Here is a 15,875-nt window from a genome sequence, read left to right on the forward strand (position 1 = left end):
GCAAGCAGGAAGACCCAGTCCCCATCCTGGGACATCCCAGTGCTGTGGTGGGAGACAGCGATGACCTGGTTGAACATGCAAAAAGCCTGGTCCCGTGGGCCCTCTACTAACCACTGCCCTGGGTTCCACAGCATCTGACCGCTTGATGGTTTTATAAATATGCATTACAGCAGCATGCAAATACCCTGAAAGCTCTTATGAAATGGGGAGAAGGATCCATTTATGAGCCTGGGAGCAACATATTCCCAAATAACTCTTAAAGGCAAGAGGGATGCTTTGTACGGGGTGGTGGCCAGCAGTAGCATTGTGCAAGACCAGGTTGTCCTCGCTACCCAAAGCCCTTGGCAGTGCCATGCTTATTAGGAGCACCCAGGTCATCTTTCGTGATGCTTTTAAGGAGAACATGAGGATGTTGTCCTATATTGGCACCACAGGGGCAGTGTGCGCCTGGGGAGAGCATTGCTGGCGCGTGGGTGGCATGGTGGGACCTGGAGCCTTTGCTAATGTGCTGGGGTTCATTTCTCTCCCCCAGGCTGGTTCCCCAAGGTGACACCAGGGTCCCCATAGCTGGCTTCACTCATGGAGAGGCCATGACCGCCTAGTGCTCCCCAGGACCACGGGGGTCAGTGGGCAAGAGATGGCAGCGCAGAGGATCCGGGCGGCCAACTCGGGCGGCCTGCCGCGGTGCAAGTCGGAGGGGACGCTCATCGACCTTGGCGAGGGCTTTGCCGAGACCAGCCTCTGCGATGTCAAAGGTGCGGAGGGATTGGGGGGGAACACCCCCACGGGATGGGTGGGGACAATGCCCTCTCCTCAATTCAGATGCATCCTCTCACCCCTGGGGTCTGGGAGGGGGTTTGGTTAATGAATAGCAGACAGCAGCTGATGGGGAAGAGCAGCAAGCGCTGATGAGTGAGTGCATCCACGGGTGCAAGGATGGGCGTGGACCTGACACCAAGAGATCCAGCAGCCAGGAGAGGTGATGGCAATAAGGTGGTTTCAAGGGTTTGTCTTCCCCTTCCCTAGAGCTGGGAGCTTGCAGGTTGCTTGAATAATCCTTTTTCTTCCTTTTATCACTTTTTTTTTAGCTGCATTTACCTTACCCAGCATAAAAGCCATGTTCAGGTGAGAGGGGAATTACTGTTACCCTGGCAGAAATGTATCCCAAGAAATAACTCCAGGTGGAAGTTAGCATGCACCAAGAGTCTTTAAAAATAAACATGCACAAAAATGATGGCTTTTGCAGGTGTAGCAAGAAGAGACCTGAACATCAAATGCTCTCGCTGCAAATTAGATTGTTTTTAATGTGAAAACAGGAATTACTCATATTCTCCAAGGGGTCTGCTGGTTTCAGCACATCTATGTTAACCCTGCCACTGCGCTGGCTGTATGCACAGCTGGGGGGCATGGGGATGGCCACTCACCCATCTGATCTGAAGGGATGGGGAGACCAAAAACGCCCCGTCCTGCGGACAGCTTGGGCTGCAGCGCTGGGTTAACAGCAGCTTCCTACCAGGGCAGTAAAACAGTTTCAATACAGAGTTTATACATAGTTTTATGCTGAATAAATGTCCTCATGACTTTCCCTACCTGCTGGCAGAGGAAGTGGATTAATAATGACTTGTTTATGATGTGTACAAACTCTTCTCTTCTTAATAGTTTGATCCCTAGAGTATATCTAAAGATATTATTTGCTTGTCTGTGTCTTCCCTTGCCTTGTACTTTCTGTGTCTGAGAAGCGCTGCCAGCCTGCAGCTAGTGACTGCAGGGGTGTGCAGACTGATCTGCCATCCCTTGGTCTCCAGGGTTTTAGGGGCTTCCTGTGTTTCTTAAATCCCCCTTTTCCCTCCAGAGAGTTCTTGAGCCTAGTGAAGCACCTATGGGTGAAAATCCAGCTCTCCTTGTTTTCTTAGGTCTGTCTAGCAAGATAACACAGGTTGGAATGTTGATCTGCATCTGCAGTTTATTTCTAGTGCTTTTTACAGAAATATAGTCTAAAAGTGAGAATAATAGCAATAAATATGGTGACAGCATGAATATCTGTAGGCTGGACCCAGCTGTTTCACTTGTAATTGGGAACCCCTGGCAAATTGACTTTCATCTGGCACTGCTGAAAGGGAGATTGGAGATGCTGCTAGGACCACGACAGCAGTGCACAAGGGCAATGCTGGGCTGCTTTCTCAGGGTTCAAACTACACAACCTTCTTTAGAAACGGAGTTAGTTTTTGTTGAGGAGCTTTGAAATACAGGCGCTATACAAGAGAGGCGAGATGCTGGGTTTTTTTGGCTGGGGTGGCATGAAAAAGTAGGAATATGACTTGCCCTTAGTGGGTACCCTTGTTTCTTGTGCTGAAATGCGAGGTGTTTCACACGTGCAGGAGAGAGGTTATAGCAGAGCAAGAGCACTTTTAACCTGCAAACATTATGTGTTAACCTGCAGCAGCACAGATAACTATTTGCATGGAGATTGCAATGGCAGTGCTAAAGAGCTGATGGTCAAAGACCTTGAGATACTGCTGAGCAGATTGGTAGGATAATGGCTCTTCCCATGTAGTAATCGTTGAGAAGCTCCCTCTAATCAACTTCTGTTATTTTAAATGTGAACATTTACAGGGACGCCTGTGATTCTGGCACATGCCTGTAGGAGCTGAGATCCCAACATGCCAGGTGAAAAGGATAGCTGATAACAAGCGACTCCCACTCCCTCAAAACTCCCTCCAACACATCTTCTTGTGCATCATTCATCAGGGAGTTTAGTGAGGCTGTGGGATGCTGGCGTCTCATACAAGAGCAGCTGCATGGGGCCCTACATCGAGGGGCAGGCTTGTTGCTAAGACACTTGACTGCATCAGGGGGATAACAAGTTGCTGCTTCTCCTGTCTTGGCTCCTGCTGCTCTCCCCAGCCGCGTTGATGCCTGTCCCTTTAGATCATGATCCCTTTGGGGAACAGGAATGTCAGTGTACCAGATGTAGTGGAGGGAGAAGTTTTGTTTAAAAATATTAGGGGGAAAAATACCTGTAGGTTTGAAAGGCATTAAAACTACCTTTTTTCACCGCTTAAATAGTGCAGATTGTTTACCTGAAATAAATGATTGCAAGTTATTTGTGACTCTTGTGGATTGTTTACAGTGCTGTTTTTCTTCTTGGCTTTGCAGTGCCTTCTCCTAGTGCCTTGCTGGTTGACAATCCCATGTCCTTTGGAAATGCGAAGGAAGTAATAGCAATCAAAGATTACTGTCCGACTAATTTCACCACCTTGAAGTTCTCCAAGGGGGACCATCTTTACGTCTTGGACACATCGGGAGGCGAGTGGTGGTACGCTCACAACACCACAGAAATGGGTTACATCCCTTCTTCCTATGTCCAGCCTGTAAACTACCGCAACTCTTCCTTAACGGACAGCGGGATGATAGACAATCTATTGGAGAGCCCTGACGAGGGGGTCAAGGAGTTAGACCTGCTTGGAGAATGGACGGATGTGAAAATAAACTCTGCAAAAACATACAATAACAACCCGTTCTTGAATGGAGTCCAGACGAACCCATTTCTGAATGGGAATTTGCAAACAGCGCCCAGCTTAGACAAAGAGTCCAACTCCAATGTTGCCGTTGACTTGCTGCTCTTTGACACAGGGGCTCCTACTTCAGCTGTTTCCAGCTCGGCCGCTAATAGCAGCCTGGGCAACATTTTTGATGAGTTTCCATCCGCAAACAGGCTGGATCTGGAACAGCCTGTGAAAAGGGACAATCCCTTCTTCAGAAGTAAACGCTCCTACAGTTTGTCTGAACTGTCTGTTCTTCAAGCCAAGTCGGACACTCCAGCATCATCAAGTTTCTTCAGTGGTTTGAAGTCTCCCACCCCTGAGCAGTTCCAGAGCCGGGAAGATTTTAGGACAGCGTGGCTGAACCACAGGAAGCTGGCTCGGTCTTGCCATGACTTGGATTTGCTTGGTCAAAATCCTGGCTGGGGTCAGACGCAACCAGTGGAGACCAACATTGTCTGCAAGCTGGATAGCTCTGGTGGAACTGTTCAGCTTCCAGACACCAACATCAGCATCCACGTGCCAGAGGGTCACGTGTGCGCTGGGGAGACACAGCAGATCTCCCTGAAAGCAATGCTGGATCCACCGCTGGAGCTGAACAGTGACAAGTGCAGCACCATCAGCCCAGTCCTGCAGATCAAACTCAGTAACATGGAGGTGAAAACCTTCATCATCCTGGAGATGAAGGTGTCAGCAGAGGTCAAGAATGACATCATGAGCAAGAGTTTGGTAGGACTGCTATGCCTGCGGAGCGACATGAAAGAGGGGCCATACACACCGATGCAGCTGAGCTATTCGTATGGGGACACGATCCAGGTGCAGCTGGAGAACCTGGAGCCTTGCATGTATATCGCGGCCGTAGCCCAGGGGCAGAACATCCTCTACCCTTACACCGTTTGGGATTACATCAGCAAGAAGATCACGGTTGGCGTCTATGGCCCAAAACACATTCACCCTTCCTTTAAAACTGTTGTGGCTGTGTTCGGGCACGAATGCGCACCCAAGACTCTCCTGGTGAATGAGGTCACGAGGCAGTCCCACAGCCCAGCTCCCGTTGCCCTCCAGCTCTGGGGTAAGCATCAGTTTGCTCTGTCCCGGCCTCAGGACCTCAAGCTCTGCATGTTCTCCAACATGACCAACTACGAGGTGAAAGCTAGCGAGCAAGCCAAAATTGTGCGGGGCTTCCAGATGAAGCTGGGCAAGGTCAGCCGCCTTATCTTCCCCATTGCATCCCACGACCCCAACGAGCTCTCAGACTTCACGCTAAGGATACAGGTCAAGGATGACAAGGATGCCATTTTGACCCAATTCTGCGTCCAGACGCCGCAGCCGCCTCCAAAAAGTGCCATCAAACCAACAGGGCAGAGGAGGTTCCTTAAGAAGAATGAGGTTGGAAAAATCATCCTTTCACCTCTGGCTGCCACGGCCAAGTATCCAGTTTTTCAGGACCGGCCGGTGTTGAGCTTGAAGTACGGCAAGCTGCTGAAGACAGTGGTGCGGCAAAGCAAGAATCACTATTTGCTGGAGTACAAGAAAGGAGATGTCATAGCCCTCCTCAGTGAGGAGAAGATCAGGTTGAAAGGGCAGCTGTGGACCAAGGAGTGGTATATTGGCTACTACCAGGGAAAAATAGGCCTTGTGCACACCAAAAATGTGCTGGTGGTTGGGAAGGTCAAACCCAGCTACTTCTCTGGGCCAGATCTCACCACCAGCTTGTTGCTCGAGCAGATCCTGAGGCCCTGCAAGTTCCTGACCTACATCTATGCCTCTGTGAGGACTCTGCTCATGGAGAACCTCAGCAGCTGGCGATCCTTCGCTGATGCACTGGGGTATTTGAACTTGCCGCTCACATTTTTCTGCCGAGCAGAGCTGGACAGCGAGCCAGAGCGAGTGGCCTCCGTCTTGGAGAAGCTGAAGGAAGACTGCAACAACACCGAGAACAAGGAGAGGAAATCTTTCCAGAAGGAGCTGATGACGGTGAGTCCAAGGTCTGATGAGGACATCTTAATTCCCTGCCATGCAGAGTGATTAGGTGGAACAGGAGGTGGAAGTTTCCTAATTCAGTCTGTAGAAAATAAAGTCCATCTCTAAGGTGTTCTGCAGGCTGCTCCTCACAGCCAGATGGAAGTTCAGTCCTGTGGTTGTATGCATTGGTGGGCTCCTGGTTTAATGGGATTATGGCCATAAATGAGGAACATGGTGTGTGAAATACCGTAGGTACCTGTTGTGTAAGAGAAGCAATCAGGCTTGCTTTGGAAGGTAGCTAATCTGAAGCCCCTCAAGATCAAGGTGATTTTGGTCCAGTGTCTTCATAGCACTCAACTGGCCTCTGCTGTTGGGTATTTACTTTTCAGCCTTCGATGATGCACAGTTCAAGGAATTACTTGAGAGCTGCTGGTCTCTGTAACCGCAGTGTCAAAGCATGCATTGTTGAAGGCAATACTGATGGAAAACTGGAAAAAGGGCAAGAAACATAAAAGCTCTTCCTATATGGAGTGGGGTGGGTGAGCCACCTCTGAGGTCACTTGCTTTTGAATTGCTAAGTGTATCAAAGTGTGCCAGAGGGGGATTTTACAGCTGCTGTGAAGAATAATGCTACACCTTTGCCTTCATGAAACAACCTCAAATTCCTCTATGATAATGTCAGGTTATGTCTGCCTCATCTCTCTCTGAGTGGCAGTTAAACCAAGGGCACCTCTGAGCTGGGATGCTTTATGTCCAGCTGTGGATCGCATTTGCAAATTGAAATACATGGCTTGCTTCCATCCTAAAAGGTATTTGGGGAATTGCAGCCTTCAAGTATTTCTAGGATGCCATTAGGAAGTCTCTTACGAGAAATCATCTTCATGATAATTTCTAGCATTTCACAGGAAGTGAGCCAAAGAAAATACAGGATGAAATGTCTGGAAGAGATTTGCGGCTCTTGCCTCTTAACAGTCTCTCCTGCAGAAGCAGGGTAACAGAGTGGTTTAAAATGCCAGTTGAATTAAGGAATAGCAAAAGCTTCACTTGGTGACAATGGGCACAGGCAGCAGGGCAGGAATGTGCAGCATGCAAAATGAAATTAACAGTAGGCAGCCTGGGTAAAGAGGACTGGAGCCGAATGAAGTATTTCATTTCCCAAACTCCCTTTAATAAGAAGGGGAAAATTTGAGGATCGAATATGAGGTGCAAGGCACTTTGAAGAGTACAGAACCCTTTGTTACTCATGGAAATATTGTCCAGTGAGTTCCTGGTGCCTGGGTGCCACTTTGTGGCCCATGTTTTAGCTTTGGCTTTTGGTAAAATGCAGGTGCCATGCCATGCCACCGACGCTGCTTCTGTTGAGGGTTTTTTCTGGCCATTGTATGCGGTTGTCTCTCTTCTTTCTGGGGCCATCCAGGAAGGGAAAATAGCCACTGTGGTAGCCAAGGCTGGTGTCTGGCCCCGTGGTTCCCCCAAGGAAGGGTTTGCTCCTTTAATCATTAGCCTTGGTGGATGATGGGATGAAACCTGTGCTCCTCTTGCTGGATGCTTCCAAGGGCTCCATGCTGATTGCCTTACCACTTTGCAAAGCTATAAGCATTTCTTTTATCTATTCCCTTTGTCTCCAGGGGTCCCAGACAGTCTGTAGGCCATGGAAAATCTATGCCAGAACTCACTGGGGAGACAAAGGGAAAGATAAGGCTCTCTTGGATACTCGGGGAGCTGCTAACTCAAGGAGGGGAGCGTAAGCTGCAGGAAAACATCCCACTCCCCAAGAGGTGCCTGCAGTGCAGTGTCCCAGAGCAGGTTTTATTTTCCTTGTTTGACTGGAGGCTAATTCTGAGCATTGGCTCTGTTTCCTATTCTTTTTGAGTCTGAGCCTGTTGGTAAAGTATGACCTCCCTTCCTGGTGGAAGATGATGCTTCTTCTAAACCCCTTGCTGCTGTCAAATCCTCCTTAGCTTATGGAGAAATCAGATTGAGTCGTGTTTTTGGTTTTGTGGTTTGTTTTTTTTTTTTTTTTTTTTAAAGAAATAGATATTTTGGGGGGTGACAAAGGAGCAGTAATGTATCTTACTGTGTTTAAATGTGATTTTATTTATAACAAATGGACTTGCTTTCTGGCATCTGCTGGCAAGAGGAACTGGTTGGATTAAGCTCTGATCTGGCTGTTTCATCTTAAAGTTGGTCATCTCCTCTCAAAGGGACTGTGAAGGGGGAAGTAGTAAGCAGACTTACCTGGCTTCAGTGTGGAGTACACAAGATGGCAGTGGCAGAGCCATGCACCAGCAGCCAAGTATGGAAATGCCCAGTCGTGATGACCAGTTAATAAGTAATCTGCACTTTATTTTTATTTTTCTAATCTAGCACTAGCAGTGGTGTGTGAAGGTAACCGGGGGGATGTTGCTCAGAGGTTAGTCATCACATCAGAAAGACAAACCTACCTCTCCCCTCCCTCCTCTCTGCCCATTGAAAGTAGGTGGCACACAGATGCTCTTGCTAAAAAAGCCTGGGCACAGATACAAGAAGACCTTGTTGCAGCTGGGCCACTGCTACCTGGCCATGCAGTGACTGGGCTACCTGGTCCTTGGGATCTGGGGTTAGACCTGTGATGAGACACAGCATATCTCTCTTTCTCTGGACTTTTGATACGGTGTTTTTATAGAGCATTTATCATCCTTTCCAACAGACACTGCTGTTGGGAAAAACATGGGTCTTCTGGGAATGCCACAGGGCATGTCAGCAGAGAGCTGTGGAAACTATGAGCTTTTTCTCCAGGCTATTTCTAAAGATCATGCAGAAGATGATGATTTCCACCCGCCCACCCTCCCCAATGTTTTCTATTATTTGTTCTGACTGCAGGTGTCTGCGTGCTGCCTTTCTTCTACCAAAAGATAATGCTTGTCCCTGGTGTGTGCAGACCCCAGAGAGCTGCTGATGGGCTCAAGCAGTCTTTCATGTCCTGCAGAACAGGGTGTCTGCTGTTTGGACCTTGTGCTGGCGCACCCAGAGCATGCCAGCCCAAGGTTGCTCAAGTTGGGCCCCTCTTGCTCCTCCATCCCAAAGTAATCTGCTGGCTAATGGTAGATTAGCCCTGTGCTGATTTGGGTCCGGGGGAAAACCAGACTTCTGCCCTTCTGCCTTCATGGGAGCAAATCCCCACCACATGTATAGATCCTGGACATTGTTCCCCTAAGGAACCACACTGTACCATGCTGAAGTTGGTGGGGATGTTTTCTGTAGGACATGGCTTGTCCTTGCATAGCCAAGTTGCTTGCAGCACAGAAGGGGAAGGAGTCGCTTGCAAGGTTCCAGCAAAGTCTTTTTCATGCATGACACTTGTAAGTCTTGCCCTGCGCCCCTATCAATTAATAGAAAGTTGCAGAAATGCCACTGATGCCTTTCAGCTGTCGTGTTGTCAAGCTCCTTGCTCTGCAGGTAGTATAAGACAACCTGCTTTTATTTTCTGGGGCTGGCAGGAGATCTTTGCTGCCTTCCCATCCTCAGTGCAGCAGTTGCAGGCTCTATGTTCTTATTCCCATGCATTTTTGATTTTGCAAAAAACGCTGCCTGTGATTGCACTTGGCTGATGGCACTTGGCATCCCTTCTTTTTAAATGACACCTTTCTCCCCATGTTTGAGGAGGTCCTGGGGCTGTGAGCATGGGAGCCAGGTGAGAGCTGCAGCATGGTGCTGCCCCAGGCACATCACCTGCCTCCCCTCGCTGCTGCGCTTGGGTCACATCAGTGCCCTGGCACACATTGCTGCAGCGGTTAATGGGACACTAAATATTACTGCTTACAGTAACCACATCTCTGCTTCCCCCACCAAACACCCTACAGATGTTTTGGGGGTGACCAATGCATGATAACACTTGGACGCCCTGGGGTGCTTTCCAATTTAAATGCTATTTTTTTAAAAAATCATTAATTTTTAAAAGTCCATTTCCATAACAGCTTCCTTGTGGGTCTTGTGCCACGCTTGGTGGGCACACATGAACTTGGCCATGCTTTCTGCTTCTGGGGCAAAGGAGGAAGGGTTTACTCCTTTAGTTTGGCTGAAGATGGCGAAGAGACAAGAATCTCTAGCTCAGATGGCTCCTCCAGAGCACATGGGAGTCAGAGCTGGACTGCAGAGGGCTGTGTATTTGTTCATGGGAGAACGAGCAGAGCTGGAGGCTTGCAGAGTCGGGAGTGGACTGTGAAGGTTGTAGTGATGGGCACGGGCAGGGATGGCCAGGAGTCTGCAGGTGGTCTTTGGGGTTGCCTGTTGCTTCTGGCTGGGCTTGCTTTCTTCCAGATGCTGGTATCCATCATTAGAGGATGGGAAATGGGATTCTGCAATTCAGAGCTAGGATGCAAATTCAGCCTCCCTGGATGCCTTTTAAGTAGAGGTGCTTGCACTGCTTTGAACTGAGATTTGAATATCAAACCATCTCCTTTGCTGTGTGCTTGTCTGGTGGAGCAGGCTTGGAGCCGTTCCGAGGTTTATAAATGCTTTGGGGGGCGCTGGGAAGACACAGCCCAGGTCATGCCTTGGCAGGGAGCATGGCTGGGTACTGAGGGATGGAGACACAGTGGGTGTACCCAGCTACCTGGGGAGGTTTGTTCAGGGTGAGGGAGGAGGATGGAAGGAAATTGTAGCATAATCCCAAAAGCACCTGCTGGAGGATTAAATCTGTTGTGAGCCCTGCTAATCCCAGCCAGGCAGTCAGGGCTTCCAGGAGAACCCCATGCCCACATTTCATGTATTTCTGTGACAGAGGGAGTGAGTTGTGCCCAGGCCAAAAGAAGTGTGTCACTGTTACCACTAATATTCCCCCTTTGGCTCCGACCTTAGTGCCTGTGTGTCCTTCTTGCACCCATCCCCACCTGGCTTTGGTGCTGTCCCCATCTCCCCTGCCCATTTGCCCACATTTTCCCCAGCCAACAGTGTGCGTGTTGAGCCTCTCCAGCTCAAGTCACCAGGGGCAAAGTGTAGGAAGTAAGTGTTTCTGGGGCTGTCAGTAGGTTTCAGAGTTAATGTGCTGTGCTGCAGGGAGCAATCAGTCTCTTCCAAAGATGTTGCTTCAAGTGATTGTGCAGTTCTCAGTTACATGGCATCCCAGCTGCTTTACTTGATGCCGTTTTGTTGTTTACATCAAGTGTCTCCTGCAGCTCTATCCTTAACCCCTGTGGTGCAGTTTGCTCCTGGTGGTCACCTCTGCTGCCTTGGACCTGCTTGGCCTCTGGCAAGAGATGAGAGTGGCTTATTTAGCCTGCTTTGCTAAATAGTGGGTTGTTTCAGGGTTTGCACGCAGGTGATCCAGCTGCCTGGAAACACAGGTTTTAGGATGTGAAATCTGCCCTTGCTTAGGACCATCCAAATCCTCCACCTGCAGAGGAGAGGGTCATGAATCTCAGGGCTGGGTGGTAAGGTAGCCGTTGCTGGAGAGCTGGGTGCAGAGCACTCTGGGGAGGCGGTTATGGCACAGGTGTGAGGTCTATATGCTTCTTAATGCCCTTTTTTAAAAAAAAAAAAAAGTTCTTTTTAAATGTATTTTCCTTGCTTGCTTAACAAGAGGGTTTATTACTTCTCTTGCTAGTACAGGAAACCATTGTAAGCACTCTGTGTAAACACTGGTCTGCAGCTGTAATTAGATTCAAGCCCAGCTTTAAGCTGGAAAGAGATAAGGGAAAAATCAACATGCATTTGCTTTGCAAATTGTTGGAATGGTTTCAGATGTTCCCATCTTCCCCCAACTGTGCCTGTGAAACCGCCTATGCAAGGAGATTTAACACTTCTGCCCCAGAGCCAAACCAGCTGGGGTTTGCCCAGACCCCCCTGTGCCAGGAGAGGATGTTGGGACCCACAGCATCAGAAAGTGGGAGGATTCTGATTGCGTGTGGACCACCACATCCATGGTTTCTGTAATAACCAGCCCCATGCTGTTGTGAAGGTGTAGGTGATGTTCCCAATGGGAACGTGTGCCAGCGTGGTTCCTTGGGTGCTTGCTGGTGTTCAGCACCCCTTGAGGGGCTGTACCCTTCATCCCTGAGCTGTGGTTTGCCTTTATTGAAGTGGGACTGTCTGTTGAAACATTGAGCCCTTGGTGTTCACCCATCCTGGAGCCACCATCCGGAGTCTGCTGATGCCACAACTCTGGATCTAGCCATAGGAAAACAAGAGGGTACTCAGCAAACTATTGCCGAAGGCATAGTCTGGGGTCTGTTTGCTTGGTTTCCATGTTTTAAAAAGGGGATGCCCGTTTATGTAGCCACTTAAGGTTCAAGGTGGGATTTGTCCAGGGACTGGGGTTGCTGCTGAGGCTGTTGCAGTCCACGGGGCTGTGGCAGAGGATGGGGGAGCCCTGGTGAGTGGGATGTTGATTCCATTGGTCAGATCCTGTCCTCTGATAATTGCCACTTAAACCCTTCCTTTCCTGGACTGCATTATGGGTTTTTCCCTATTGCAACTTGGTTTCCACTTTGAGTAGGTGTTAATGTGGTTTGGTACATACAGATAGGAGCTAACACTGCTCTGTCATTTTTGTCTTGGCTAAATTATCACTAGCTAGAAAACTGTGACTGCTGCAGTTCCTCTTCCCCACTTTTCAAAACCATTTGCAGAAAATCTCAGCTTTTAGGCCAATAAATGATGCAGAAGGAGGTGGTTTCTCATCTGGCATGGGAAGGCAGAGGGGCAGTGAGAGGAGCAAGAACATCCCAAGCCAAGCAGTGGTCCTGTAGTGCTGCCAGCTGTCCCTTTGCCTGGGTCTCACCCGAGGCTGATGTCCAGGTCTTGTCCCAAAATGTTCTGGCTGGCCCGTACCCACCCATCCATGATGGACGGTGCTCCTCTGGGCTTGGGGAGGCAAGCTGCATGGACCGCACTGGATTAGGTACCTTGATTAAAGGCGTCTGTTCTTCTCAGCCCCCCAGGATGCTTTAAACTGCTTATGGCAGCGCCTGAACATCTTGAGAGGTTACCTGGAAAATAAGGCTGCGTTGGCCAGCCCCAGCTGCAAGCCTCATTGAACAGAGCTAGGGTGCTTTGTTCAAGTAATGGGATTACTATTCTGTCGAGCCTTGTGGCCTAATTTCACCAGCTGTTGCCAGAAAGGGGGTGGGAGGATTTTGGGGATGCCTTCTTGAGGGGCTTCCCTGTACGGTCCCCTGGTCGCCTGCCGTCTACTGCCCACCTTGACTCTCTGGTTTGATTTTCACCACTGTCCCTCAGGCTCTGCTGAAAATGGACTGCCAGGGGCTAGTTGTCCGGCTCATCCAGGACTTTGTGCTGCTGACCACAGCTGTGGAGGTGGCCCAGCGCTGGAGAGAGCTCGCTGAGAAGCTCGCCAAGGTCTCCAAGCAGCAGATGGATGCTTACGAGGCCCCACACCGGGACAAGACAGGGGCGGTGGACAGTGAGGTGAGAGCAGATGGGTCTTGGTCTCCATGGGTCCCCTAGGGTTGCAGATACTTCCAGAGCATGTTCTTCTGAAGCACCTTTGGGTGATAAAAGGGATTTGGGTGTGCTGGGGAAATTTGCGGGTGTTTTTGCCTGGGAATGTGCTTGTTCTGGGATGGGGGTGTGTTGGGGATGGCATCACTTGCTCACTGGCTGTCCAGCTCAGCTCTGATCTCCTCTCCCCTCTGCCCTGTCACCACAGGCCATGTGGAAGCCAGCATACGACTTCCTTCTCACCTGGAGCAGCCAGATGGGTGACAGCTACCGTGATGTGATCCAGGAGCTGCACACCGGGCTGGACAAGATGAAGAACCCCATTACCAAGCGCTGGAAGCATCTCACCGGCACCCTGATCCTCGTCAACTCCTTGGACATGCTGCGGGCAGCTGCCTTCAGTCCACAAGACCACGAGGATTTTGCCATCTAGCTCCTGCAGCGATGTTTTTGTCCTCATCTCGTTTGCTGCATTTTTTTCTGTGCTTTGTTCCCGTTTTTTTTAAGCAGTTGACTTTAAAAAGAAGTGGAGAATGCTCTCCCTGGGTTTTAAGAGGCCAAAGTTTGCAAGTTCTCCACTGAGACTGGAAATCAGCAGGAGACATCCCTCCTTGATGGGAAGGCATCCAGAGAGGGATGGCTTTTCATATGGCATTGATACCAGTTAAACTATTTCTTACTAAAAAACTTTAAAGGGGGAAAGGAGGTGGGGAGGGATCGTAAAAGAGATCACATTTTTTAGGCATTTACAAATAAAAGTCTAATTTTTGTAACAAGCAGTAAAGGTTGTAAACACTTTGGGGGGAAGCTGTGGCTGTTTTTTACGTTGTAGAAACTGCTTTTAAATTATCGTTTTTGAGACGTACATGAGTCATGTAAATACGTATTTTTAAGAGGAAGCACAGTAAATGCCCTCCCGCACCACCACGGTCAGGCTTTGGCAGACTGCCAGACATGACTGTAAAGCACCATATAAACTCGGGATGTCCTCAGCCCAACAAGCATCTTACACCAAAAAAGGAGCTGCTTTTTTTTTTTTTTCCTTTTTTTTTTTTTATTCACAGGCCCTGTGAGCTGTTTTGTTGATTTTTGTTTTATTTTCATGTCTCTTCAAACATGCATTTTCTCATTTGTGGACACGGTGATGTTTGTTGCCTGGTTTCAGATGCATGGGTACTGTTTTTAACTAGGAGAAGCGGTTGCTGCCCCTTGCGCTTCATCCCATCCGGGTGCTGCAGGACATCTCTGGAAGAAGCCAGAGGCTTGGGGTTCAGCAGAGACCTCCTTGGGACCAGGAGGATGGTGAGAGTGGCTCACCCTGCCACGGCAGCAATCTGCTTGGGCTGCTCCTCTCCAGATGCTCCTGCTCTGCAGAAGAGGCCAGAAAAGGGGAGGGAATTGTTGCCTTCCATATATCCCTTTACACACACACACACAAAAGAGGAAAAGCAAAAATGTTTCTCCTAATTTGAAATCTGAGCTCACTGGAGATGCTCCAGATGTGCTATGTGACTTAATGCTCATTGCTGTTGATTTCAGAGGGCTTTGAGTGGGGCTTTTCAAGGCTCCTGAAGTCCAGTTTAACTTGTAAATAGTCTTTGCTATAAACGTGGGGCCATCGAGCTAAATATTTGCAGCACCAAGTGCCCGTATTTTTCCCCGTTTGTTTTATAGCTGAGTCTTTTGAATAAATTTCCTTCCTCTCCTGCTCCCCAGCTTTCAAATATTTCACATGGGAGGGAAATATTTTTGCACAGAAAGATTATTTTAAGTGCAAAGTCTCTTTATAGTGAAACGCTGCTACCACAGAAAGGTTAGTTGTTAAAGGATAATTTTCTTTCAGGTTAATCAAAAAAAAAAAAAAAAAAAAAAAAGAGTGGGAAAGGCATCTGGCAGATCGTGCTGGCACGGCAGCTTCAGGAGGGACTGGTCTCCTTTCCTCTTCCCAAAATCACATCCCTAGAAATGGTCACTCTCGCCAGACCCCACAAGAAGTAAATAGCACCTTAAATTTCTCCTCAGGGGCTTTAAGGAGTTTCCTATGCAACTTAACATAGCACAGAGAAAGGGTCCAGCAGCAGCCAAGCCCACTATATGACCCCTTTCTCTTTCCCTAAGAGCACATTTTTCCATGCACAAGCAAAAATCTCCACTGCAATAAGGAATACCTCCTCCAGAGCGTGCAGGCAGGCAGAAGGACAGCTTTCTTTTTGGATTTGGATTTTACCCAAATCTTGGCTTTCACCGTTCTCTGAAGCGGCAAGTGCTGTAGGAGGGGTCACTCCTGTGCAGGGTCTGGGTCTTCGTGGAACAGCTGCACTGGGGAGCCCTGAGGGTGTCAGCAGCAGGCGAGGGCAGAAATTTGAGCCTCCTGTGTTTCAGGGAAGTCCCTGAATAATTTCAGCTTTTTTTTTTTTTTTTTTTTTTTTACACCCCCACCCTTGTTTTTTCTAACTACCTCAGGTACTCTGTATACCCAGCTTCTTAACATTTCAGCAGCAGCCTAAAACATGCCATGCTCAGTTTGTTGATGGCATGTACTCTCACTGAGACCTGCAGGAGCATGGCCGGCACGTTTTGGGGCATGTGGGGTAACCACTGCATTAATTTGTCCCTGTCCTCAGTCTGAAATCCAGTCCCTCCTCATGTGCCGGGACTGGGCATATGTTCTTCGGAATGCCTTCTGCCTGCTAAATGTCAGGCCCTTCTCCAAAAGCTCTGTCTGGGCTTTGTGTTACCACCCTTCATGCAGTAACTGGTTGTTGTACTTACTGTTTAATGTTCCTTTTTTTTTCTTTTTTTAAAGAAAAAAATTTTTGGAAAAAAAAAATACTCTGATTAAAGCTGTTACTATTCCAGTGCTCCTGAGTAGATGTCATCAACTGTTGTCTCTTCATCTCAAAGCAGCTTGGATGTGTGGGATTAATT

General features: G+C 48.7%; 1 protein-coding gene across 1 annotated transcript; it reads left to right on the plus strand.

The window, feature by feature from the left end:
* The first annotated feature begins 637 nt into the window (after positions 1-637).
* Positions 638-13,380, plus strand: SH3BP4 (SH3 domain binding protein 4). Its single transcript, XM_009479844.2, has 4 exons — positions 638-755; positions 3,157-5,519; positions 12,726-12,914; positions 13,156-13,380. Exons 1-4 carry the CDS (start codon positions 638-640, stop codon positions 13,378-13,380), a joined length of 2,895 nt encoding a protein of 964 aa, XP_009478119.1.
* The last annotated feature ends 2,495 nt before the right edge of the window (positions 13,381-15,875 follow it).

This window comes from Pelecanus crispus, chromosome 5, assembly GCF_030463565.1.
Source record: "Pelecanus crispus isolate bPelCri1 chromosome 5, bPelCri1.pri, whole genome shotgun sequence".
NCBI classification, from domain to species: Eukaryota; Metazoa; Chordata; class Aves; order Pelecaniformes; family Pelecanidae; genus Pelecanus; species Pelecanus crispus.

Coding starts and splice junctions, on each gene's coding strand:
- SH3BP4 (XM_009479844.2), top strand. CDS start 638: ATGGCAGCGCAGAGGATCCGGGCGGCCAACTCGGGCGGCCTGCCGCGG. Junction 756..3,156: donor CAGCCTCTGCGATGTCAAAG/GTGCGGAGGGAT, acceptor TTGGCTTTGCAG/TGCCTTCTCCTAGTGCCTTG. Junction 12,915..13,155: donor CAGGGGCGGTGGACAGTGAG/GTGAGAGCAGAT, acceptor CTGTCACCACAG/GCCATGTGGAAGCCAGCATA.